The 24,222-nt window shown below is 37.7% G+C and overlaps 1 protein-coding gene across 3 annotated transcripts; it reads right to left on the reverse strand.

The window, feature by feature from the left end:
• Window positions 1-1,041: 1,041 nt before the first annotated feature.
• GOLPH3L (golgi phosphoprotein 3 like) lies at window positions 1,042-23,909 on the reverse strand. 3 transcript variants are annotated; one of them, XM_059675220.1, is made up of 6 exons: window positions 23,716-23,906; window positions 23,135-23,256; window positions 21,545-21,739; window positions 7,538-7,669; window positions 4,685-4,799; window positions 1,042-3,498 (listed from the first exon to the last, which is right to left on the reverse strand). In XM_059675220.1, exons 3-6 carry the CDS (start codon window positions 21,725-21,727, stop codon window positions 3,071-3,073), a joined length of 858 nt encoding a protein of 285 aa, XP_059531203.1. In that variant the 5' UTR covers window positions 21,728-21,739; window positions 23,135-23,256; window positions 23,716-23,906; the 3' UTR covers window positions 1,042-3,070. The 3 variants fall into 3 exon arrangements, with proteins under 3 accessions (XP_059531203.1, XP_059531202.1, XP_059531204.1); XM_059675219.1 differs by lacking the exon at window positions 23,135-23,256 and having other exon boundaries at window positions 23,716-23,905; XM_059675221.1 differs by lacking the exons at window positions 7,538-7,669; window positions 23,135-23,256 and having other exon boundaries at window positions 23,716-23,909.
• Window positions 23,910-24,222: the final 313 nt, after the last annotated feature.

Raw genomic sequence — 24,222 nt, forward strand, 5'->3', positions numbered from 1 at the left:
GGTGGGGAGTAGCCAAGCAGATAGCTGGAGGAAAACTGGTCCAAGCAGAGGGATGAACGAATGCAAAGCTTCTGAAGCAGGACATGTTTCTAGTGTATTTGAGAAACAGCAATGCCCTGATTGGGAATTGAACTGTGACCTTCTGGTTCATAAGTCAGTGCTCAACCACTGACCATGCTGGTCAGGCACAGCATTATTTCTAACAGCCCCAAACTAGAACCCAAATGTTCAAAGGATAAATGATCACAAAAAATACTTACATAATGTTCAGAAGCAAAACCAATCTATTGTATTAAAAGTCAGAATTATGGCCCTAACCGGTTTGGCTCAGCGGATAGAGCGTCGGCCTGCGGACTCAAGGGTCCCAGGTTCCATTCCGGTCAAGGGCATGTACCTTGGTTGCGGGCACATCCCCAGTGGGGAGTGTGCAGGAGGCAGCTGATCGATGTTTCTAACTCTCCATCCCTGTCCCTTCCTCTGTGTAAAAAATCAATAAAATATATTTTTTTAAAAAAGTCAGAATTTTGGCCCTAACTGGGTGGCTCAGTTGGTTGGAGCATTGTCCCATGCTCCAACACCAAAAAGGTTGGGGGTTCAATCCCAGGCCTCCACGGGGGACTTCCATGCTGGAGGGCAACCAATTGATATCTCTCTCTCACATGGATGCTTCTCTCTCTCCGTCCCTCCCTCCCTTCCACTCTCTGTAAAAATCAATGGGAAAAAAAAAATCCTAAGGTGAGGATTATAAAAACAAATAAAAAAGAATTATGGGAACAATGCTTTGTCTGAAGTAAAAACAACAGGGAAGTATAAACAATCCTAGTAACTACATTTCTTATTGTTCCTTGTCCTGTAATCATTATTAAGAAGGAAGAGTAAGCTAATTATAAGCACAGTTATCCTTTCACATGTTAACTCTGTTGTAGTTACCTGTTACCTACATTTGGAACTTAAGACTTCCAGCTCTTAAATTCAGGTGTCATGAGCAAGTAGATATTAATAGGAAAGAACATACACATTCTCTTCATGGTATAAATGATATATAGTTGGATAACTTATTTTTATTAGGATGGAGACATTATTTGGACTTTACAACATTGGTTAGTGTTCAGGTTAGCCTTGATGTGCCCTGCCCCCCCCAGTCTATATATGTTACAATTATAATATTTGTGTATTCTAATTTTCTACACAGGATGAAACAGAAGTTGGTATCCTAGTGTAAAGGCCTTGTGTGGAAAGTTTTTATTTCCAGCTAAATTAACTGAAGTTGTAAAACTGCACAGAGAGACTAGAGAGCCAATATCTTTATTATACAGAAATGTGAAGGCCATATGCTTTAAATGAGAAGGTGATATGCAGTGGACATTCTGCAGATTAGGGACATCCTCATTTTATTGCGATACAATATAAAAATAAACACGACTAAGAGTTGTGAGAAAGAACTCAACTCAACTTCCATGCCCTCCAATTAAGCTGAAACTTTCCACTGGAAAACCTAGTTTCAATTCATGCCAAATTGTTCAAATGGAAAGAAAAACTAAGGCAGGTAGAGATAACACATGGACTGGTTTTTGAATTTTTAGAGAGCCAGACTAAAGCTCTACTTCACCTCACATTGAGAGTTTGTTTCATGTTACAATTTATTTCTTTAGTTACCTAAGTGATAACTGCAGTGAAAAAAAGAAAGTTGAGCTCGGCAATTTTGGGGGCGTTAAACAGGTTTAGAAAGGAAATGGAAATTATGATTCATTTAATTATTTCTGATCAGGAAGATTTAATATCAGCTCTGAGCCACCTGTATTAGCCCTTTGGCAGCCTATTTCTCTGTAATGGTCAAGAGGCAGGACCCATTACAAGTACTAGCATAATAAATGCTCGACATAAGCACAATTTGGTCCTCTATTTCCAAATACTGAACTTTATATCAGCATGCTTTTGGAAAAAAAAAAGGGGGGGGCATGCTTTTGACATCAAACTGACCCTCCACATAGGATTTTTCTTAATAAGCTTCTCTTTGCACTCACTACTAAATTGAAAAAACAGTTTAGAGATTTGGCTAGAAAGATGGTTGTGGATAAAATATAAACAAAATTATTTCCAGAATGTTTAAATATAGATAGAATTTATTAATTTATGCAGAAAGCAAAAAACAGGGAACAAAGAAAACCTGGAGTTTAGATATATTATCTAGATTCAGGATGCTGCTATTCAGCAATTGAAATTTACAACTTTCTCAGTTCAATCACAGCAGAAAGGTTTAAAATTGTCTGGAGGAATCAGGATAGTCATGTGCAAAAGGTGGAAATTCTGATACCACTTCCTTCCCTTAGAAATTGTAATGCTGATTGCATGAAGGAAGTGGCTGAGAGAGAGAGATATTTTTTTTTCACTTAGATTTCTGTCCAATGATGGAGTAGGGTAATGCTAAGAAAGAGGTTAGAATGTATTTCTGATTATAAGGCTATGAGAATCAGGTAATCAAATTTGGAATATTCTCATTAGGTTAGAACAAGAAAGTGAGAAAATCACTAACAGGAAATAAAATCCCAGAGACTACCTACTCCAAAAACTAGTTTGTTTCCATTGACCCTTATTCAGAGAGGCAGTCATTTCAATAAGCTACATTACCTAGCAGAGCCTGAGAGACAAAGACTGAAAACATGTATTTTAGATAGAAAACAGACTTTAAAAAATGTAATAAATGGTTTGCTCTACATCTCATTCACAATCTGTGGCTGGAGAACAGCAAACACCACTTAGGTAATCTTGCTTATCCAAAAGCACACTAGGTTGAAGTAAACTAAGAAATGAGAGAAAATGTTTATTGGGGATGTGTGGGCTCACCCCCAGTTTAGTCGCCTCTGGAGCGGAGGTATAAGGAGAAATAAAGTCTGCTTATAAAGGTCAAGGTCTATGGAGAAGCCCTGAAGTTGCTTTCCCCAAATCACAAGTCTGATTCAAGAGAAGGAAAGAAAATGATGAAAAACATCTCATCACACAAAACTCAGTGATAGTGTCTCTGATAGTCACCAGCCCAGCAGGGGAAAAAGGAGAAACCCACCTGCTGGCTTTAGGATTTATTGAAGGCTGCCAACACAGCCCAGATCATCTCTGTGGCACTGTGCTTTGTCCCTTCCACTTCGGGGTCCAGTTCTACTAGGTCCTTGGCTCGATTCATTGCCACATCATACTTGTCATCTGTCAGAGAGGAGAAGACATTTTCTAGTACGTCGGAGGAGTGGGCTAGCACCAGGAGTGCTAGTGTTCGCTTGTCCATACGCTGGGGGTCATTTACCCACCGCTCTAGGACACTATCTTGGATTTTTTTCACTAGTCGCTGTTTCTCTGTTGTGTTGGTCACTGGATGAGTAGTCATATCAAATAGGAGGAAATTCTGCTTCTCCGTGGTTAGAATGCCCTTCTCTACTAGGTTCTTTGCAATTCGCTCTCTTACATTTCTCAGCTGGTATTGTAATTTGAAGGGGTTCCAAGTCTCGCCTATGGGAAAAGAAATGAAAACTTAGAACAACACTATAAACTAACCAGACCGAACAAGACATCTTTTAGAACATTCCACCCTTTAACAGCAGAATATACATTCTTCTCAAGTACACATGGAGCATTCTCCAGGAGAAACCATATGCTAGGCCTTAATAAATTTAAAACAGCCTTAATAAATTTAAAAGGACTAAAAATATACAAAGTATGCTATCCAACCACAATGGAATTAAATAAAAAATTATTAACAGAAGGAAATTTGGAAAATTCAAAAATATATGGAAATTAAATAACATGCTTTGAAATAACCAATGGATCAAAGAAGAAATCACAAGGGAAATTTAAAAAATACTCTGAGTTGAATGAAAATGAAAACATATCAAAACTTATGGGATGCACCTTAAAGCAGTGTCAAGAGGAAAATTTATAATTCCAAGTGCTATTCTAGGAATGATGTCAAATCAATAATCTAATCTACCTTAAGAAACTATAAAAAAAAAAGAGCACTAAACCCAAAGCAAGCAGAAGAAAGGAAATGGTAAAGATTATAGTGGAAATAAACATAGAAAATAAAAACAATAGAGAAAATAAATCAAGAATTGGTTTCTTGAAAAGATAGATAAAACTGACAAGCCTAGACTGACCCAGGAAAAAAGAGAGAAGACTCAAATTACAATTAGGAATGAAAGAGGAGATATCACTATTGACCTTAAAGAAATAAAGAGGGTAATGAGGGGATACCATAAATAGAGAAAATTCTGACTAGATCAACAACAAGTAAATAGAGTGAATAAGTAACTTTAAAATTTCCCACAAGGAAAAGTGTGGCCAAGACAGCTTTACAGGGAATTCTGTCAAATATTTAAATACAATGCTAATTCTTCACAAATCTTTCAAAGAATCAGAAGAGGAGGGAATACTTCCTTAATCTATATGATATTACTCTGATACCAAAACCAGACAAAGACATCACTAGAAAATTACACACCAATATCCCAGGTATAAAGTACTCAACAAATACTAGCAAAGCAAATTCAGCAACATATAACAAAGACTGCATAACATGATCAGTGAACCATCTGTACCTAATTGAGCCCCTTTAATTTCTGCCCTTCTTTTCCTGACCTTAAGAGTAGGATAAAGATAACTAAGTGTAGGACTTCTGAATCATTTTGAGCCATCTTACCGGTGAGTAGCTCTATCCACGTCTGGACAGTTTCTGTGGGTTCAGTGGCTTTGATGTGTTTGAGAGTTTCATCCAGTAAAACGTCACCTGTTGGGCTGTCTGACTTCAGCAGTACCTTTTAGAAAGAAGAAACAAGGGACCCTGGTTCATTCAATTCATTCAAATTAAAATCTTTCAATACACCATATGAACACTATTGGTTAAGTATTATAGAAAATGCAAAGCAGTATAATATACTGTCTCTGTTCTCAAGAAGTTGAAAAATTGCTCTAGCCGGTTTGGCTCAGTGGATAAAGCGTCCACCTGCGGACGAAAGGGTCCTGGGTTTGATTTCAGTAACTTGGTTGCAGGCTCCTCTTGGGCCCAGGCCTAGGCCGGGCCCTGGTCAGGGCTCGTGCAGGAAGCAACCAATCAATGTGTCTCTCTCACATCGATATTTCTGCCTTTCCCTCTCTAAAAATCAATGGAAAAATATCCTCGTGTGAGGATTAAAAAAAAAAAAAAAGTTGAATAATCTAGTATGGGGAGATAGTGAGGAGACAAAAATACATTTGATGAGGGCCCTAGTGACAAACTGGATATAAATGATAATGGAGAAAAGATTCAATAATGATTCTTTGAGTCTGGAAAACCTACTTGCAAAACAATCAATAAAGGTAGGAAAATCAGGAAAAGAAGTCAGTTTGGGGGAAAAGTTAAGTTTGGTTTTAACTGATATGGGAGAGCCAGTTGAAATGCCTAGCCAATAGATAAATATGTTCCTGGGGCTGACAAAAGAAGATAGGCCTGCCAGAACCGGTTTGGCTCAGTGGATAGAGGGTTGGCCTGTGGACTCAAGGGTCCTGGGTTCGATTCCGGTCAAGGGCATGTACCTTGGTTGTGGGCACATCCCCAGTGGGGGGCGTGCAGGAGGCAGCTGATCAATGTTTCTCTCTCATTGATGTTTCTGGCTCTCTATCCCTCTCCCTTCCTCTCTGTAAATAATCAATAAAATATATTTAAAAAAAAAAAATCAGCCAAAACCGGTTTGGCTCAGTGGATGGAGCGTCGGCCTGCGGACTGAAGGGTCCCAGGTTCAATTCCGGTCAAGGGCATGTACTTGGGTTGTGGGCACATCCCCAGTAGGAGATGTGCAGGAGGCAGCTGATCGATGTTCCTCTCTCATCGATGTTTCTAACTCTCTATCTCTCTCCCTTCCTCTCTGTAAAAAATCAATAAAATATATTTTTTAAAAAATCAATAAAATATATTAAAAAAAAAAAAAAAAGGATAGGCCTGTCCGGCCAGTATTGCTCAATGGCGAGTGTCAGCCATGAACCAGGAGGTAGCACTTCAATTCCCAATCAGGGTACATACCAGGGTTGTGGGCTCAATCCCCAGTAGGGGGCCTGCAGGAGGCAGCTGATCAATGTGCCCTAGCTGGTTTTGCTCAGTGGATAGAGGTTTGGCCCTTGGACTGAAGGGTCCCAGGTTCGATTCTGGACAAGGGCATGTACCTTAGTTGCAGTTCCCCTGCCCTGGTTGGGGTGTGTGCAGGAGGCAACCAACTGATGTCTCCTCTCATATCGATGTTTCTCTCTATCTCTCCCTCTCCCTTCCACTCTCTCAATGGAAAAATATCTTCGGGTGAGAATTAACAATACAAAAAGAGACATCAATGATGAGAGAGAATCATTGATCAGCTGCCTCCTGCACACCCCACACTGGGGATTGAGCCCACAATCAGGCATGTGCCCTTGACTGGAATCGAACCCGGGACCCTTCAGTCCGCAGGCCAAAGTTCTATCCATTGAGCCAAACTGGCTAGGGCTAAAAGCATATTAAAAATTTTTTTTTAAAAAAAGAAGGTAAGCCTAGGATTTAGTAGTTATTATATGAAGGTACTACATGAAGCTGTAAAGGTAAATGATATCTTTAAAAGGATATAAGTTACACAAAGGGATACAAACTTGAGACTTAGATGTTAAGGAATGGAGAAGTAAAGGAAATAGGGTACAGCTAGAGAAGTAAGTGAATCTATATATATAAAAGCCTAATATGCAAAGTGTCCCTTCAGGAGTTCAACCAACTGGGAGTTTGATCGCTTGCTATGACGTGCGCTGACCATCAGAGGGAGGCGCGGAATGAAGGAAGGCCCTGGCCGGCAGCTGGCAGCCAGGGAAAGGAGGCCCTGGCCAGCAGCTGTAGCCGCTAGGGACCCTACCTGTGCAGAATTTCGTGCACTGGGCCTCTAGTGTAATATAATAGAGGCCAAGAATTAAGACAGTTTCAATTAGGAGAAGGTGGTCAAAGTGTCAAATGCCACATAGAGGTTAAAAGAGACAAAGACTGAAAAGAAACTGGTGATACATAAGAATGTGGTTTCAGCGCTAAATGCTAAGTATGACAGTGAAAGTGTGAGTAGAAAAAAATAGAAGAAAATGGAGACAGGAGTATGGCTAACATGCTGCAGAGGACTTGCAGAAAATGGAAGGAGAGAAATTGAATGATTATCTGAGGATGACCAGAGTTTAGCAAAGACTGCACCTGACCCACATGTTTACATACTCCTATATAATACTCTCTTCCATGTTAGAGCTATAGCTATGGAGGGAGGAATAATCAACAGCACCTTAAATGTGATTTTCTGCATGGAAAAGAAAGACAAAAGTATGAACTTCTTATTACTCTTTAGACTATTGGACCCTTGGATTTCTCCCTCTGAAATAGAATAATTAAACCTATTAGACAATGGGACAACTGAGTCAGTGATATTTACCTTGTCTCACTATTCAAATCTTTCTACTCCTCCAAAATGGACCATTGGCACCTGCCCTTTCATAAACTCAGAGAATGTCACAGAGGATGCTGTACCTTTCTGTCTAGCAGTCGCTTCTTACGCATGGTTGGGGGTTCCAGATAGATACGACCCCGCATGGCCAGCTCTATCAGGATGCCCCCTCGCAGGCCAGATGATATGCAGTCATTCCAGAAAGATGTGTAACCCTAGGAAAAGAGAAGAGAAAGAATGTTCTGAAAGAGATAGGGACTTGCAGCAAGCATCCTAAGAATGGTATACTCTGTTGTGTTTTGTTTCAGGTTATATTACATGAACTCAAAGCAAAGTATACAATAAAGGAATCTCTATTTAATTCCCTTAACCTACCCCCTCCCCAATTATGATTTTCTGTCTGACTTTTTAAGTTCTTTGTGTATTTGGCTATTAGTTAATAATTGGCAAATCAAACTTTAATTTTTGAGAAGAATTTTTAAAATCTGTTTCCATGACACTCCAAATTCAGTGTAGAATACAAATGAATTAAATAGAAAAATTTACAAACCATTTGAGTTTTTTACTCCTCCAAGATATGTATTAATAATACAAGCTATTTTGATGGGTGATATAGTTGAAATCCAGCTCTAACACTGACTAGTTAAGTTCCTTCGGTATGTGACTTAACCTTTCTCAAGTGATTATTTGTATGTCCTGATCTGTAAAATGGGGACACTAATATCTATCTTTATACGTTTGCTGTGAGGAATAAATGAAATGTCATATACAAGAAAGAATTTATTACAGGGCCTGGCATATTGTAGGCACTTAAATGTTAGTTTCCCTTCCCTAGGTGGTATAGAGGATACAAAGACATGTACGAAATAGCCACTGTCTTAAGGAACTGAAAATCTAGCTGGAAAGACCATGCAAATTTCAGCAAAGTTCTGTGTTAATATAAAATTTAAATAAAAGCTCGTTGTAAAAGCAGAAGAGAGAGGCATAAATGACTGTTGTAAGTTTGGTTTAGATGATAGTTATTCAAATTATATAAGTCACTTTTAGGCTAGAGTAGTCAGGAACTTTCATGGGACCTGAGCAGTGGTTTGAAGAAAAGGTTGAATTTGGCAGAGAGGGAGGGTTTTCCTCCAAATTCCACCTATTCTTCAAGAGGGCATTTTAACTAAAGTGTCAAGGAAGGAGGTCTCAAATATGTTTAGAGGTCAAACTCAAGGATTTAAAGAGAAATAATGAGATCAAGTTGGTTGGGGCCAGATGGTTGAAAAGCCTTGATGCTTTGAACTTTTTATTGAAAGGCAGTATTGAATCCTGAAGGTTCTGAGCAAGGAATTATGATGAATGCAAGGAACACCCATCAGAGCTGTTCAACACTCTTTAGCTATCTTTGGTTATGGCAATACCTCTCACTGGAGAGAAGCTGGGTGAGATGTTGGCAGGGACAGTTTATTATGGCTTTAAAGCAACCCCAAAACTAATTACTAGTAATAGCAGTAAATAATTTTTTTATTAAACTTAAAAAAAATTTTCTTCAGTATTGCTTTGGAAATTAAATGCTCCACTTTTCTTTAGGAACATTATCCTTGACATTTTAACATGCAGCACAACAATTTAAAATTAATACAAGATCAGATTTATTTTTTAAATGAGTCAATATAGTAACCACTGTCCTAGTTGAGCAATATTTTATCTTTTTTTAACCTCACAAATTAGACATTATTAGCAGCATCATTACTTTATACAGGTAGCACTTGTTTAGATTTACTCAGATGCTTACCAATTTCCTTGCTCACCATTCCTTCTTGCATCTCAGACCTCCTTTCTGGTACCATTTTCCTTCTTCCTAAAGTAGAATTTCCTTAAGTGAAAGTCTGTTGGAGGCAAACTATTTTGTTTATCTGAAATGTCTGTATTTTACCATCATTCTTGAAAGACAGTTTCTCTGGACATAAAATTCTAACCTGATAGTTTTCTCTATCACATTAAAGATATGTCTTCCTCTTCTAGCTTCCATTGTGCAAGTGAGATCTATCATTTTTATTGCTTGTGGTTTCTTTGTGGTTGATCTGCCTTTTTCTTTGGTCCTTTAAGACCTTCTCTCTTGATGTTTTGCAGTTTGATTACAATATGACTGTGTGTGCATTTACTTATCTTATTTGGGATAGGCCTCTTATATCTGTAGGTTCATTTCTTAGTTCTTAAAAATTCTCAGTTCAGCCGTAACCGGTTTGGCTCAGTGGATAGAGCGTCGGCCTGCGGACTGAGGGGTCCCAGGTTCGATTCCGGTCAAGGGCATGTACCTGGGTTGTGGGCACATCCCCAGTGGGGGGTGTGCAGGAGGGCAACTGATCGATGTTTCTCTCTCATCGATGTTTCTAACTATCTCTCTACCTTCCTCTCTGTAAAAAATCAATAAAATATATTTAAAAAAAAAATTCTCAGTTCTTATCTCTAAGAATTTTGGCTTTCCTCCATTTTCTTTATATTTTTCTTCTGGGACTATCATTTTTCTTATCCTAGCTCCCCATGTCTTTTAATCTCTCTCTCTCTCTTTTAATATATTTTTATTGATTTCAGAGAGGAAGGGAGAGGGAAAGATAGAAACATCAATGATGAGAGAGAATCATTGATCGGCTGCCTCCTGCACACCCCCTATTGGGGATGGAGCCCACAACCTGGGCATGTGCCCTTCACTGGAATCGAACCCAGGACCTTTCAATCCACAGGCCAATGCTCTACTGAGCCAAACCAGCTGGGGCTTAACCTCTCTTTTTATATTTTCCATTTTCTCTGTCCCCATACTACTTTCTGAAGAGTCATTTCATATCTAGCTTGCAATTTACTCTTGCCATTTGTATTTAATATGTTAAACTATCCCTGAGATTTTGGTTTCAACTATTCTTCATTTCTAAAACTCTATATAGTTATTTTTTACATTTGCCTGGTCATTTGTGAGCATTTCTTTTTGTTGTACCTTTGATTCTTTTATTTCTTTAATAAATGTCACATATATTTTATTATCTGATCTGAAGTCCTTGAATGACCTATTATTTGTTATTTCTCCTGATTCCTTCTCATGGGTATTTGATTATTTGTATGACTGATGATATTTGATTAAGAGGTCCATATTTATTTTTTTGTGAATCTGAAAGATTGTGGAGACCTAAATTGAGGATGTCTTCCTTCAGAGAGGAAGATCTGCATTTGCTTCTGCTAACAGTTGGGCATGGGAGGTTTGAGGGAATGCCCCACAACTGGGACCACAGTTACATTTAGCTTCCCTTCCCGCTTTTATCTTAACACCAAGATTTATTTCTGACCACCAAATTCCTGAATCTCTGAACTGATTTGGCAATTTTCCCCAGGGCAAATTAGTTTATTGCTTACCTCTAGGATTTAAATTTTTTTTGGGGGGGGGATGGGGGGCTTTGAAGATTCCCTTTACTTTCTATTACAAGTTTGAAATTAAGTTTACTCAAGACTTAATATCTGACCCCTATACTGACAGAGGTAGGGGTTTTCCAATTCCATTATTCCCCTAGCCAGGATGATCTTTAAGCTCAAATCTAATTATATAACTCCCTTCCCCTCTGCTTAAAAATCTTTCAAATACTCCTCTCAGTCAGGGCCAAACTCCTTGGTATAGTAAAACCTCACTATAATGGACTAATTCAGGCAAGGGGGTGTCCCTTAAAGTTGAAAGTACGTTATTAATAAAGCAGGTTTTCTGAACGCCTATGTTAAAAAATTGACAAATTAGTTTACTTGTTTTCACTTATGTACACACATTTGGTTAATTAAGTATGTATGAAAAATTTAGTTTCACAGAGAAGTTTTCTATATGTATTCCAGTAATTTTAAATTTATACTGAATAGGTCTAGCAAACATGTGTATTTGCCAGACACCGTGGGTAAATACATGCACAGGGCTGGGAGGAGGCTCAGTGCACGTGAGAACATTGGCCGGCTCCTTAAATCTGCTGCAGAAAGTCACGCCACTAGATCACAGAACCAATTAGCCTTGCAATGTAGTGTGATCACCTGCTAGTCATTCAATATACACTGTTTACGAGCAGTGACTCTTGGATTTAAATATGTAGACTATAGTTGTAGATAGGTAATATTTATTTATGTCAACAAAATTACTACAGTGTTTTTTCCAACATATGGCCTATTCACTGAAGTTTGTTAAAAGTTACAGTGAATTAATAACAAAAAATAACCTGTTAATGACAAGCAAATCTTGGTTAAAAGCATTTTAAAATTAACAGGGTGGTACTTTTCACAGGACATACAGATCGAAGTTTTCTCCATTAAATCCAAAGTCTGTTAAATCAAGGTCCACAAAATCTAGGGTTTACTGTATAGCACTCAAATGAGGAGGCTATTTATTATTCTCTTTCTGGCCTCTTTCCCCTAGAACACTATGCTCTAGCTTTCCAAAACTATTTTAAGTACTCTTAATGCATCATTTTTGCCTATTGGACTTTGCACACACAAAGTTGTTGTTTTTTAAAAAATATATTTTTATTGATTTCAGAGAGGAAGGGAGAGGGAAAGAGAAAAAGAAACATCAATGATAGAGAATCATTGATCAACTGCCTCCTGCATGCCCCCTACTAAGGATAGAGCCCGCAACCTGGGCATGTGCCCTTGATCGGAATTGAACCTAGGACCCTTCTGTCCACAGGCGGACGCTCTATCCACTGAGCCAAACCAGCTAGGGCATAAAGTTTGTTTTTTTTTTTTTTAAATATTTTTATTGACTTGTGAGGGAGAGAGAGAGAGAGAGAAATATCAATGATGAGAGAGGATCATTGATTGGCTGCCACCTGCATGCCCCACAGTGAGGATCGAGTCCGCAACCTGGGCATGTGCAACCTGAGCATGTACCCTGACCAGGAATGGAACCATGACTTCCTGGTTCATAGGTTAACGCCCAACCACTGAGCCACGCTGGCTAGGTCACACACAAAGTTCTGTCTAGAACAGCGGTTCTCAACCCCTTTGGGGGTCGAACAACCCTTTCACAGGGGTGGCCTAACACCATCGGAAAACACATATATAATTACATATTGTTTTTGTGATTAATCACTATGCTTTATTTATTTATTTATTTTTTTAGAATATATTTTATTGATTTTTTACAGAGAGGAAGGGAGAGAGATAGAGAGTTAGAAACATCGATGAGAGAGAAACATCAATCAGCTGCCTCCTGCACATCTCCTACTGGGGATGTGCCCGCAACCCAGGTACATGCCCCTGACCGGAATCGAACCTGGGACCCTTCAGTCCGCAGGCTGACGCTCTATCCACTGAGCCAAACCGGTTTCGGCAATCACTATGCTTTAATTATGTTCAATTTGTAACAATGAAATTGGGGGTCACCACAACATGAGGAACTGTATTAAAGAGTTGTGGCATTAGGAAGGTTGAGAACCAATGGTCTAGAAGAACCAATACTTTTTTTTCTCCTACAGGATTCACATCTTCCTTGTAACCTTCTCTCACATTGTCTTTCCCTCTACCATCTGGGTTAGGTACCTCACCTGGGTGTGCCTAAGTATATATACACTTCTCCCCTATCATTTAGTATATCACATTGCAATCAACAGTTTAACCTTAGACTATAAATTCCTTAAGGAGAGAGTATCTGATTGATACATAGTATTTCTCTATAAATGTTTCTTGAAATATGTTTCAAGAATTTTATGATTGAAATATGTTAACCTGGTAAAAACTCAGCTTGAACCATACATCCCTAGATATATCCAAATTTCCTGAGGGCCTGATTCTAGACTCAAAGCTGGGATTACTTCCCTCCACTGCCTGCCTCATGGCTACTTCAAGGACAAAGTAAGTTTTTTTTTAGGTTAATACTTGGTTTTATACAATTTAGTAGCCTAATTAAGGTTAAACTATAACTTATGTCAGAATAAGTAATTTACTTAGGTCATAACTTTACTAGTATATCCTGGTGACTATAAATTTCAACAGGTGTGCAAACATTTCAGCTGGTATTAAAGCAATTAGAAGAAAGTTTTCCTTTGTTTTCTTATTTCTTCCTAACTATATACCTTCTGTTTCAGTGACAGTGATGTCAGATTGTCAACAGAACGGTGAGAAGCATGGTAAATAAAGAAACAGAGACCAGGATGTAGAAACTGTATGTTTTTTAATATTACCCTTTTCTCATCCTAGTAGCTCATAACACGCGAAACTCTTAAATGAGTTTTTAAACTTCCTTTTTATTAAGTCATATACCATAATGGAAAAAGTATAAAAGTACACATGTGGAGTTTTAAAAAATAATTATAATTCTAAGGTCCATTTCCCCTCTAAATATATGTAGCTGCCTCAGTAAATTCTCAATCTACAATAAAGAGTCTGTGTTAAAGGGCCACTGCTTTAGTATGCAGGATGATCTAGCACATACATGCTAAAGTTTACCAGTTAATCATTAAATTTAATTATCTCAAATACAGGAGGGAAAAGAGAGAAAAATTCTCTCTCTTCCCCCCTTCCTCTCTCTAGAATAAAAAAAGAAAAAAAGAAGAAATATTCATTTGTGTATTGGTTGAACAAATTCCTAGAAGAAACTTTTGAATCAAAGAGTATACATATTTAAATTTTTGATAATGTCATTTTGCTCTTGTGAAAGGCTGGGCAATGAGATTTCAATAAATTCTGTCAATATCTTATGACGAATTTCCACCTAGTCAAGTATTCCTTATTCAAACTTCCTTGAAGATACACCTTAAAACAACTCTGGCCGTAGTCGGTTTGGCTCAAGTAAATAGAGCATCAGTCTGAAGACTGAAGGGTCACAAGTTAGATTCCAGTTCAGAGCATGCACCTTGCCAACCAATCGATGTATCTCTCTCACATTGATGTTTCTCTGTCTCTCCCCTCCCTTCCACTCTCTCTGAAAATAAAAAGGGTGAATTTAAAAACAAACAGACAAAAAAACCCCAACAACTCTGAAGGTTAAAAATGTTAAAGTTACCTGCATGACATAAAATGCAAAGGAACTTAAAGCATCATTTTTAATGCTTATAAGGAGTTTTTAAAAATAATGTTAGAAAATCCTTATGATAAAGTTATGTGAAAAATAGCCAAATAAATAATTGTGTAATCAAGATTACTGCAATTATGTAAAATATTTTAAAAAATGGTTTTCTAATTTTTAAAATGGTTTTCAATTTCCCCCCCAAATTATCTACATTAAGAAAATGTCACTTTATTAGGAAAAAAAATCAGAAACAAATCCTTCCCTCCCCCCAAATCTGAAGTTTCAACATTAAATTGCTTAATTTTCCATGAAAGAAGGAATCATAAGTGTCTTCCAGAAGCTTTTTCCATATGGTATGCTCACACCTTAGAAGAGCAAAACGAGGTAAATGCAGGTACATTTTTTATTTTCAAATAGCTTCCCCCCACCCATTAAATAGTATACATATATTTTAGAAATTTGAAAATAAAAAATGAAATAAAAATTGCTCATAAATTCCATCATTCTATTATCATTTGGGTGTATATAAAATCATATTTTTCTTTATACATATAATACACATATCTTCTCTCCTAGCCACCAATTTTCCCATCTGTTTCTTCTTCCCCAACCTTAATTCTGGGGCTTTTCTTCATAGAACAGCAGTGTGTGAAAATTATGGAATGGAATGTATGCATACATTATAAACTTTCATAGTGGAGAATAGAGATAGAAGGGGCAAACCGGCACTGGGCAATACAATTTTGTTTTAAATCTTCACCCGAGGATATTTTTTCCATTGATTTTTAGAGAGAGTGGAAAGGAGGGGAGGAGGGAGAAAGGGAACTATGGATGTGAGAGAGACACATTAATGGTTGCCTCCGGCATGTGCCCCAACTGAGGAGGGATCAAACCTGACCTCCAGAGGTACCATATTCAAATGTCCAGTTTTCAACCAAAAAACCCAATAATTATAGACATATAGAAAAACAGTTCTGAACACTCTTAAGTTATACAAACAACATATGAAGGGGAGATAATCTCAATTCCAGGTATATCAGAAGAGAACAGTGTACATTAGGGGGTTGGAAGGTTAGGGAAAGGCAGGCTCTCAATGAAAGAGTTTAAACTATATTTTCCTATTGTTAGAATAGGGCTTTGGTCTTTCAGTTTATTTCCTTTTGTACCAATAGTAAATAATTCCTTGGGGTTATATGACTGGAAATAATAAAAACAAAACAGAAGTTATTTTTTAACAGTCTAGGTTAATAAAAACCACAAAACTTGACAAACGAGTCCTGATACACTTCCTTATTCACACTTGTCAGCAATAGCTACTAACAAGAGATTTATTGTTCATTTTGTTCAATCAGGAAACTAAAAGGTCAGGTACTGGTCTAAGTAATCTTTTAATCTTTTAATTTTAAGAAAATGTTTTAGGACTGAGCAACTTTTGAAGAGTAGCATTTTTTCCATCTATAGTCATCCACTGACAAGTTAAGTACTGACTTACTGATTTTTTAAAATTTCTTGACTAGTTCACTGAAAATTTTTTTACCAACTTAGAAAAGCTTGAACTTCTAGTCTCCCACTGCTAATAAATTACAATGAGTGAATTATAACCAATAGGAAATCATTACTAGCTTGAAAAAGCTTAGCATGAACGTTTTTTATAATTTAAGATAAAAGTGTTATCCAGTCTACTTTATCATTTTTTTATATGTATGAATAGTGGCATGGTTTGAAAGAACATAACTAATCAGTACTAGAATATTCTTAGCAGCATTGTTGATAATAATAACTCCTGAATGTTCATTAGCCAGTAGTATGAGTGAATGGTGGTATATTCAGATAACAAAATACTATATTGCAGTGAACTTAATTAAATTATATGCAGCAACATGGATGAATCTCAAACATCATACTGAACAAAAAATATATAACAGCATTAACCCAATAATATGAATTTTATAAGGAGGCAAAATTAAAATACTTTGTTCAGGGATATATATATACATTTACAATTACAGGAGGAAGGGCAGCATGTGATTAGAGAAGTGCACAAGAGGATGCTTCTAGGATGCTGATTGTACTCTACTGGTGGTGGTTACATGAATATTTGCTTTAAAATTACTTGTTAAGCCCAGCCGATGTGGCTCACTGGTTGAGCACTGACCCATGAACCAAGAAGTCACTGGTACGACTCCTGGTCAGGACACATGCCCGGGTTGTGGGCTAGATCCCTGGTGGGAGATGTGCAGGAAGCAGCTAATTGATTTTTCTCTCTCATTGATCTTTCTATCTCTCTATCCCTCTCCTTTCCTCTCTAAAAATCAATAAAAACAAAAAAATTACCTGTTAAATTGTACATAAGTGCTAAATACTTTTCTAGATATGCTATATTTCACAATTTTAGAAAAGTTAAACAATAAAACACAGAGCTGAGTGTCTAATTCTGTTTGGTACTTAAATTTCAAAACATCCGAATTTATTTACAGGAGATAGGATGCTTTCAAATATGGGACATTATTCCAGTTGCAAATCACTAAAATTATCATAAACATCCCACTTATGTACTTTTTTCTTACATCCTGTCTCTCCACAGACTTTTTTTTTTTTTTAATATATTTTTACTAGTGACCTAGTGCACAGATTCGTGCACATTGAAAGGAAATTAATTAGAAGGTGGCCAGCAGGCCAGGACTAGGTGAGGTGGGCCGGACATGCCCTGGAGCCAACCTCCATAGTCCCTCCCTGGCACCTGCGGGGTAAGCGGGGTCCCTCAACCAGGTGGGGTTCCTCGGCCTGGCCTGTAGGGATCGGGCAGAAACCGGCTCTCCGACATCCCCCAAGGGATCCCGGAGTGAGAGAGGGCACTCTGTAAAGTTGCTGTCATACAGGGTGTGGAACGCAAAAGCAAGTGTGCAGTAAACCAGATTCAGGGCTACAGTGCCGCAGCAACAACATAACCCACAGCTGAAGGTGGAACTGCACAGCCAGCGAGGAATCAGGCTCCCTCCTCTCTGGTTTCAGGTCTGTCACCCGAGAACCACCACTGCCAAGTCACTGCAGCTCTGCAGCTCTGCATTGAGTATCTGACCCAGGGGTGGGCAAACTTTTTGACTCGAGGGCCACAATGGGTTCTTAAACTGGACCGGAGGGCCGGAACAAAAGCATGGATGGAGTGTTTGTGTGAACTAATATAAATTCAAAGTAAACATCATTACATAAAAGGGTAAGGTCTTTTTTTTTTTTTTAGTTTTATTCATTTCAAACGGGCCGGATCCGGCCCGCAGGCCGTAGTTTGCCCACGGCTGGTCTGACCCATGGTGGTCAATGCGTGTCATAGCGACCAGTTGGATGGTCGGACACTTAGCATGTTAGCCTTTTATATATATATAGAACCCCGTTGCATGAAGGTTCGCGCAATAGGCCTTCCTTCCCCTGGCTGCTGGCACCAGTTTTCCTCCGGCACCCGGGACCCAGGCCTTTGGTATGGCCGCAGCGGAGAAGCCAAGACTCTTCAGTCTTCAGTCTTTGCTCCATGCCTGTGTATGCAAATTAACTGCCGTCTTTGTTCGGTAAATTTGCATAGTCGCTCTGATTGGCTGGTGGGCGTAGCAGAGTGACACCAATTTGCATGTTTCTCTTTTATTAGTGTAGGTATATTGATTTCAGAGAGGAATGGAGAGGAAGAGAGAGATAGAAACATCAATGATGAGAGAGAATCATTGATCAGCTGCCTTCTGCACACCCCCTACTGGGGGTTGAGCCCACAACCTGGGCATGATGAAAAGCTTTTATGTCCCAGTGCATAGTAAGTATTCAATAAATGGCAATACTAGGAGAAAGCTTTGCAAAACAGGAAAGAGGGTTAAAAAATATTATCCACAAACTAAAAATATTACCATCAAGTCAAAAGCATTAATAGGCTCACTCCTCTTATAGGTAACTTAATAATAAAGATTCTCATAAAGGGAAATTTTAAATATACTAGCAATTTAATTAAAGCATTAGTTGTCCATGAGTCAGTAATATCTATAGCAAAATTCTTATCACAGGCTATAACAGGAAATAAATCTATTTTATTTTAGTCAGGCTGGGACTCAAATTTAATTTTCTCAGTTGAGGTCAGTGTTATTGAACTGAGATAACATCTAATTTTAAGTGTACTTGAAAGGTTAGATTCTTCAACATATATTTAAATTTCCTGATTATTTTCATAAGACAATGAAGCTTAATATTTTAAAACCAGTCTGTGGCCACTACTCCTCAGAAGAATCTTAAGAAAGGGATGACAGTAATATTTGACAAGCAATTTGACTATGGCCTACTCTCACTCCTTTCTAGCCCCACAATTCTTGAAGTACTAATCTCTTTGTATTATCTTCCACTTACATGCTTTTGAAACAGATGTATTTTTTCAAAATTATAGTATTGATTTATAAACAGAAAGTCTTATGGGAATCTTCAGCAAAAGTTAATTTTGGGACTTTGGGATACAAAGTTTAACATTTAGGATTTTTCTTTGACACGTCACAAACTCAAACCATGTAAAACAAGAAATAATACATAGTAAAATATAAACGCAGAAACAAAATAGAGCGAAAATATCACTAAGTCCTTAATTTGGACACAACAATGAAATGAGCTTTGCTGTTTTCACTAGGCTAATCCTCTTTTGCTTAAAGGAAAGAGTCTAAATGTCTCTGCCTAGAACTCAAAATCCTCCATACTCTGAATCTAATATGTCAATTTTGATTCTCATTGTTCTCCAAGAACAGAGCCTACTTCAGTCATACTGGTTACTTAGTTATCTCCCAAACTCATCAAGTTCATGATACCTTTGCTTACTCAGGTTCCCCTCATCCACAATGTATTCCCTTCTCTCCATTTCTATCAATCTTACCCATTCTTAAAGGCCCAGCTTGTTTTACTCCCTTCTATTCTTCCCCAGATTATTCCAACTCATGATGATCTCTCCTCCCTTTAACTCCGTTGGCTCCTATTGTTCTAACATGGAAAGACTTTCTGTTTTTTCTTTAAAAATCTTTTGAATTGTGAAATATAATGCACACATAGGAGAGTACATGAAAGATAAAAACAATGAATTATCCCTAAGTCAATATCCATGAAATATCCCACAAGTACAGACACAGAAAACTGCTAGTACCCAGAAAACCTCCTCATTCGCTTTTCTAATGACTAAAACCTACTCTCCCCTCCCACAAAAATGTAACCACTCTCCTAACAACTATGGTAATTCCTTTCCTGCTGTTCTTTATAGTTTTACCATCTCTAACATGCAACCTCAAATACTATAGTGTTCTGAATTTTATATATATAGGTTCATAGAGTATGTAATCTTTTGTGTTTGGACTCCTTTACTGAACTTTACATGAGAATTATACATGTTTTGTAACAATGTTCATTTTCATCTAAAAATATACTCATTTATTTAATATATTTTTATTGATTTCAGAGAGGAAGGGAGAGGGGGAGAGAGAGATAGAAACATCAATAATCAAAGAGAATCATTGACTGGCTGCCTCCTGCATGCCCCACACTGGGGATTGAACCTGCAACCCAGGTATGTGCCCTTGACTGGGATCGAACCTGGGACCCTTCAGTCTGCAGGCTGACGCTCTATCCACTGAGCCAAACTAGCTAGAGGTATACTTATGCTTATTTAAATAAATATACTCATTTTTATCCATTTTACTGTTGATGATCCTTTGGGTTAACTTTTATCTCCAGTTAGAATACAAATTTCTTGGGGGCAGGGACCATTTATACTATTTTATATTTACTTTAGTATTTGCATAACACTAAGCACATAATGGGTGTCCCCAATCACACTAAATATTGATTAAATAAATCTACTTTGGGAAATAAGAAGAAAATGAGTAGAACTGGAAATCAATGTAACATTTTTAGAGATAGTTATGTAACTGGCATTTTGGAAAACTACTATTACTACTTTAACATATCCAAAGGTTTGACCTCTTCTGTTTATTTGCACCTAAGGATTCATCCTTTTTTAGTCTTCCTGAGACAACTGAAAGCTAAAAACTTAATTTAGCATATTCAAAAATGAAATTAGAACAATTAGAAAGGTAATTAATTTTTATTTGCCCATCTTTGTACAGTATCTCACCAATATGTTGAGTACCCACTATGATTAGAGCTCTAAATGAGATGCTTTATTTTTTAAATTCTATTTCCCTAAGTTTATATCAACTACTATAAATTTAGACAAACGAAGATAAGTCCAGAGGCAGTTTCTCTACAGAACAAAAGCAAAAATCCAATATGTAGGGTCAGCAGGAAATTAATAATTTCTATTCAAAACTAAAACGAAATAGCTTCTTAGTTCTAATATGCTCTGCTTCTACAGTCAGTGAATGTTTCCTCCGCACTTATGTAAGCATTTCAAGACAGTATTTATACCATCTAATCTTCAGACCTACTCTGACATTCTTTTAGAGAGTCAGTTTTGCTTTTTCATTTATTTGACCTTTTTTAAATCCTCACCTGAGGTTATAAAATTAACCTTAGATAGAGAGGAAGGGAGAGAGAAAGACAGAGGTAGGGAGAGAGAGAAACATCAAAGTGAGAGAGAAATATCAATGGCTACCTCCTGTAGGAGCCCCAACTGAGGATCAAACCCAAAACCCAGGTATGTTCTCTGATCGGAATCGAACCTGCAACCTTTTGGTGCAGGGGACAATGCTCCAACCAACTGAGCCACCGGGCCAGGGCTGGGCCTTCTTTCTTAATTTAATAAGAGGTTATTTCAGTATCACTATCACTTGGGACACTGTAACTACAAAAACTTTACACTGTGTTATATCTTCTCTTGTATCCTCTAAAATTTTGGAATAATTTTGTAATTAAATTACACTTCAAGTAATTGCACTTCTGGATTTTACCCTCCGAGTATCAGCTAACCGCCAAAATTCCTCATTCCTCACTAAGATGTCCACAGCATAATTCTAAGGTCAACCTAACATTAATACAAATATTCTATTCTATTACTTCCTAAAAACATTTCAGTATTTAAGTCTTTGGGATGGCCCAGCCGACCCAACTACATTACCTCTTTATCTTTTAGTCCCAGGAGCAATACTTCTTCCATAAGGGTGAGACGAATATCCTTAGAGTCTCCAGAGTCTTCATTGTCTGAACTCCTGTCTTGATTAGTATCTTCCTCACTTTCTACCTTCTTTTCAGGGTTCTTGCCTACTTCCATACGACGGGCACGGTGAGTTAAAGTGGTCATTCTGAACTGTTTCTGGAAGGGTGATGAAAAATATTTATAGTGTGCTTATGTAAATAAATACATATAGATACTTATACATGCATACCAAAATGTATATGAATAAGAAATATTTATAACTTAGAGAAAGAAAGAATAATGACCAGAAAAATTAAGTGGGTAACATAATTCAATATCTTCCAAAGTACATAATTTAAATACACAGAAGGCACTGGCAAGAAATCAAATCAGTAATTTTAAAGACCAGTAGAAATAATCATCTTTTAAACCTGTTGATTTCTTGTGCATAATCTATAACCTAGGAGTGACTGTCTATCATTGTGACTCCTCTTTCACAAAATGGATCCTCCCCAAGTTAAATAATATGGGACAGCAAAAAACTGTGAGCATCCAGTCCAAATATGCATATGATAATTTATATAGAACTTCTATAAACATTCAGTGGCACATTATAAAGCATACACAAAAAATTATACAGTAAAAAATTTAAAAAACTAAATAGAAATAGATGTTCTAATATTTTCTTCCCAAACCCTAATGACTCAGTTCATGAACTCACTTAGGAGATCACTACTTTAGAGAATAACACTCAGAAGATCATGTGTAGTAATTCCAGAAAACTTTCATCTCTATTCATCTTGCAAACAAAACAGCTACAAACAAAAATACTGGCAAGAGAATGTTAAAAAATTAGCAAATTCTTTCTCAAAAAAAAAAAAAAAATCAAAGCACATGCCCTTTTATACCAAGCACTACATTTGTTTTAAAATCTAGTCAAGAGAAATTGCACTGTCATTTGTAATGAAGTTTAAGTTAGCTTACTTTGAGCTAAACCTAAATGCCAGTTGTTAAGATGATATACAATAAATATTTTTTTTTTATCAGCAATTGTTTAAAAGAATATATTTTGCAACATCAAAAGAATGCATTCAAGCCCTGACCAGTGTGGCTTAGTTGGTTGGAGTGTCCTCCTATGCACAGAAAGGTTGCGGGTTCCATCCCCAGTGGGGACATTTAAAGGAGACCACTGATGTTTCTCTCTCTCTCTCTCTTCCTTCCCCCTCTCTCTGAAATCAGTAAAACATATCCTTGAGAGAGGATTAAAAAAAAAGAGAAGAATGCATTCAGGAACCTCTGCGACTGAATCCCATTCTATCTTTTCTCAATTATTTCCCATTAATTCCAATTCCATACTGTGAACAAACCATTTCTCAAACGTGTGCCATGTCTTTCACCTCTGCTCCTCTGTACATGTTGGAGTTCTCTCCCTTTCCTCCTACTCTTTAAATTCTACTTATTCTTAAAAGGCCTATTGAGGCTTAAGTGAGTCTCCTCCATTACCCATGTCCCATGGTCAGAATTGGTCTCTCCCTCAGCTGTACTTTCAAAACTTTATTTATACTTACTTACTTTAAAGTACTTATTATAGACTGGCTGTCTCTCAACTGTAAACTTCTTGAGGGCAGAGATATTGTCTTCTTAGGCTTTTTTTATTCTCCATAGCAACTAGCACAAGGTCTTTAACGTTGTAACTGCTCAATAAATATATACTGATTAAAATGAATTCTCAGAAATGCATGTGAACTTTTAAAATAGAAATACAAATTAAGTAACTTACAAAAGACTCTTTGTACAGGACTATATTTCAAATATAATTCTTGGTAGGAGGTGGAAAGAGTGAAGGACGAAGAGAACCATGAAATAAATAAAATGCTTAAGGGCATTAACCTTATCTGGCACTGTGAATAGGGCTTATTTCCTAACCCAGTCCAAGAAACTTTAAATCTTGGGGGAGGGGGGCGGGAAAGAGGGGGGGTTTCTTTGAGAAATGAATCTCCCCTCCCCGTGGACATTTACTAGTTAAAAATCCTATTTTAAAAAAGGCAAAAAATTTAAATAAATCAAAACCACCTTTTCCCCATAAAATAAAAAATGTGGAGGGTTTTGGTTTATTTTTTGACGTTACGAAATGCGTTTCCCCGGTTGCTTACCTGACGTTACTCCTGGGTTACGGCCCGAGGGAGGCTGCAGCTTGCACTCTACTTTAGGAGAACACCTGTCCTCCACCCAATCCCCTACCCTTGTCCTAGTAGGTGAAAAACTTCCCAGCCAAGGAAAGAGCACAAACTTCCTGATCCTTCGCTGCAGAAAAGGAATAACACATCAGCTTCCTCAGGATCACTAGGCAACCTACCTTGGTGTTTCTTCATTGGACCAATCAGAAACCGCCATGGTTAAGTCCAGCCAATCGGAGCTTACGAGGGGAGGCTCTCCCCTCCCCCCACATTGTGTTGCGATCCAGACAAACACCACTAAAAGGAGGCAGGTTTGGGTTGAACCTGACAGCTGGTCAATCCAATGAAGGAACCTCGGTACAATAGGGGAGAGGCCTGAGCTCCCAAGCCCCATCGAACCGGCCAATCCAAATGTTAAGTAAGCTAGCTCCAGCTGCCGAGCGAGAGGTTTCTGTTGGTCAATCTCAGTGTAACAGTGTATAC

Source organism: Myotis daubentonii, chromosome 18 (assembly GCF_963259705.1).
Source record: "Myotis daubentonii chromosome 18, mMyoDau2.1, whole genome shotgun sequence".
Taxonomy (NCBI): Eukaryota; Metazoa; Chordata; class Mammalia; order Chiroptera; family Vespertilionidae; genus Myotis; species Myotis daubentonii.

Coding starts and splice junctions, on each gene's coding strand:
- GOLPH3L (XM_059675220.1), bottom strand. CDS start 21,727: ATGACCACTTTAACTCACCGTGCCCGTCGTATGGAAGTAGGCAAGAAC. Junction 7,670..21,544: donor TGGGACTAAAAGATAAAGAG/GTAATGTAGTTG, acceptor CTCTTTTCCTAG/GGTTACACATCTTTCTGGAA. Junction 3,499..4,684: donor GTGGATAGAGCTACTCACCG/GTAAGATGGCTC, acceptor CTTTTCCCATAG/GCGAGACTTGGAACCCCTTC.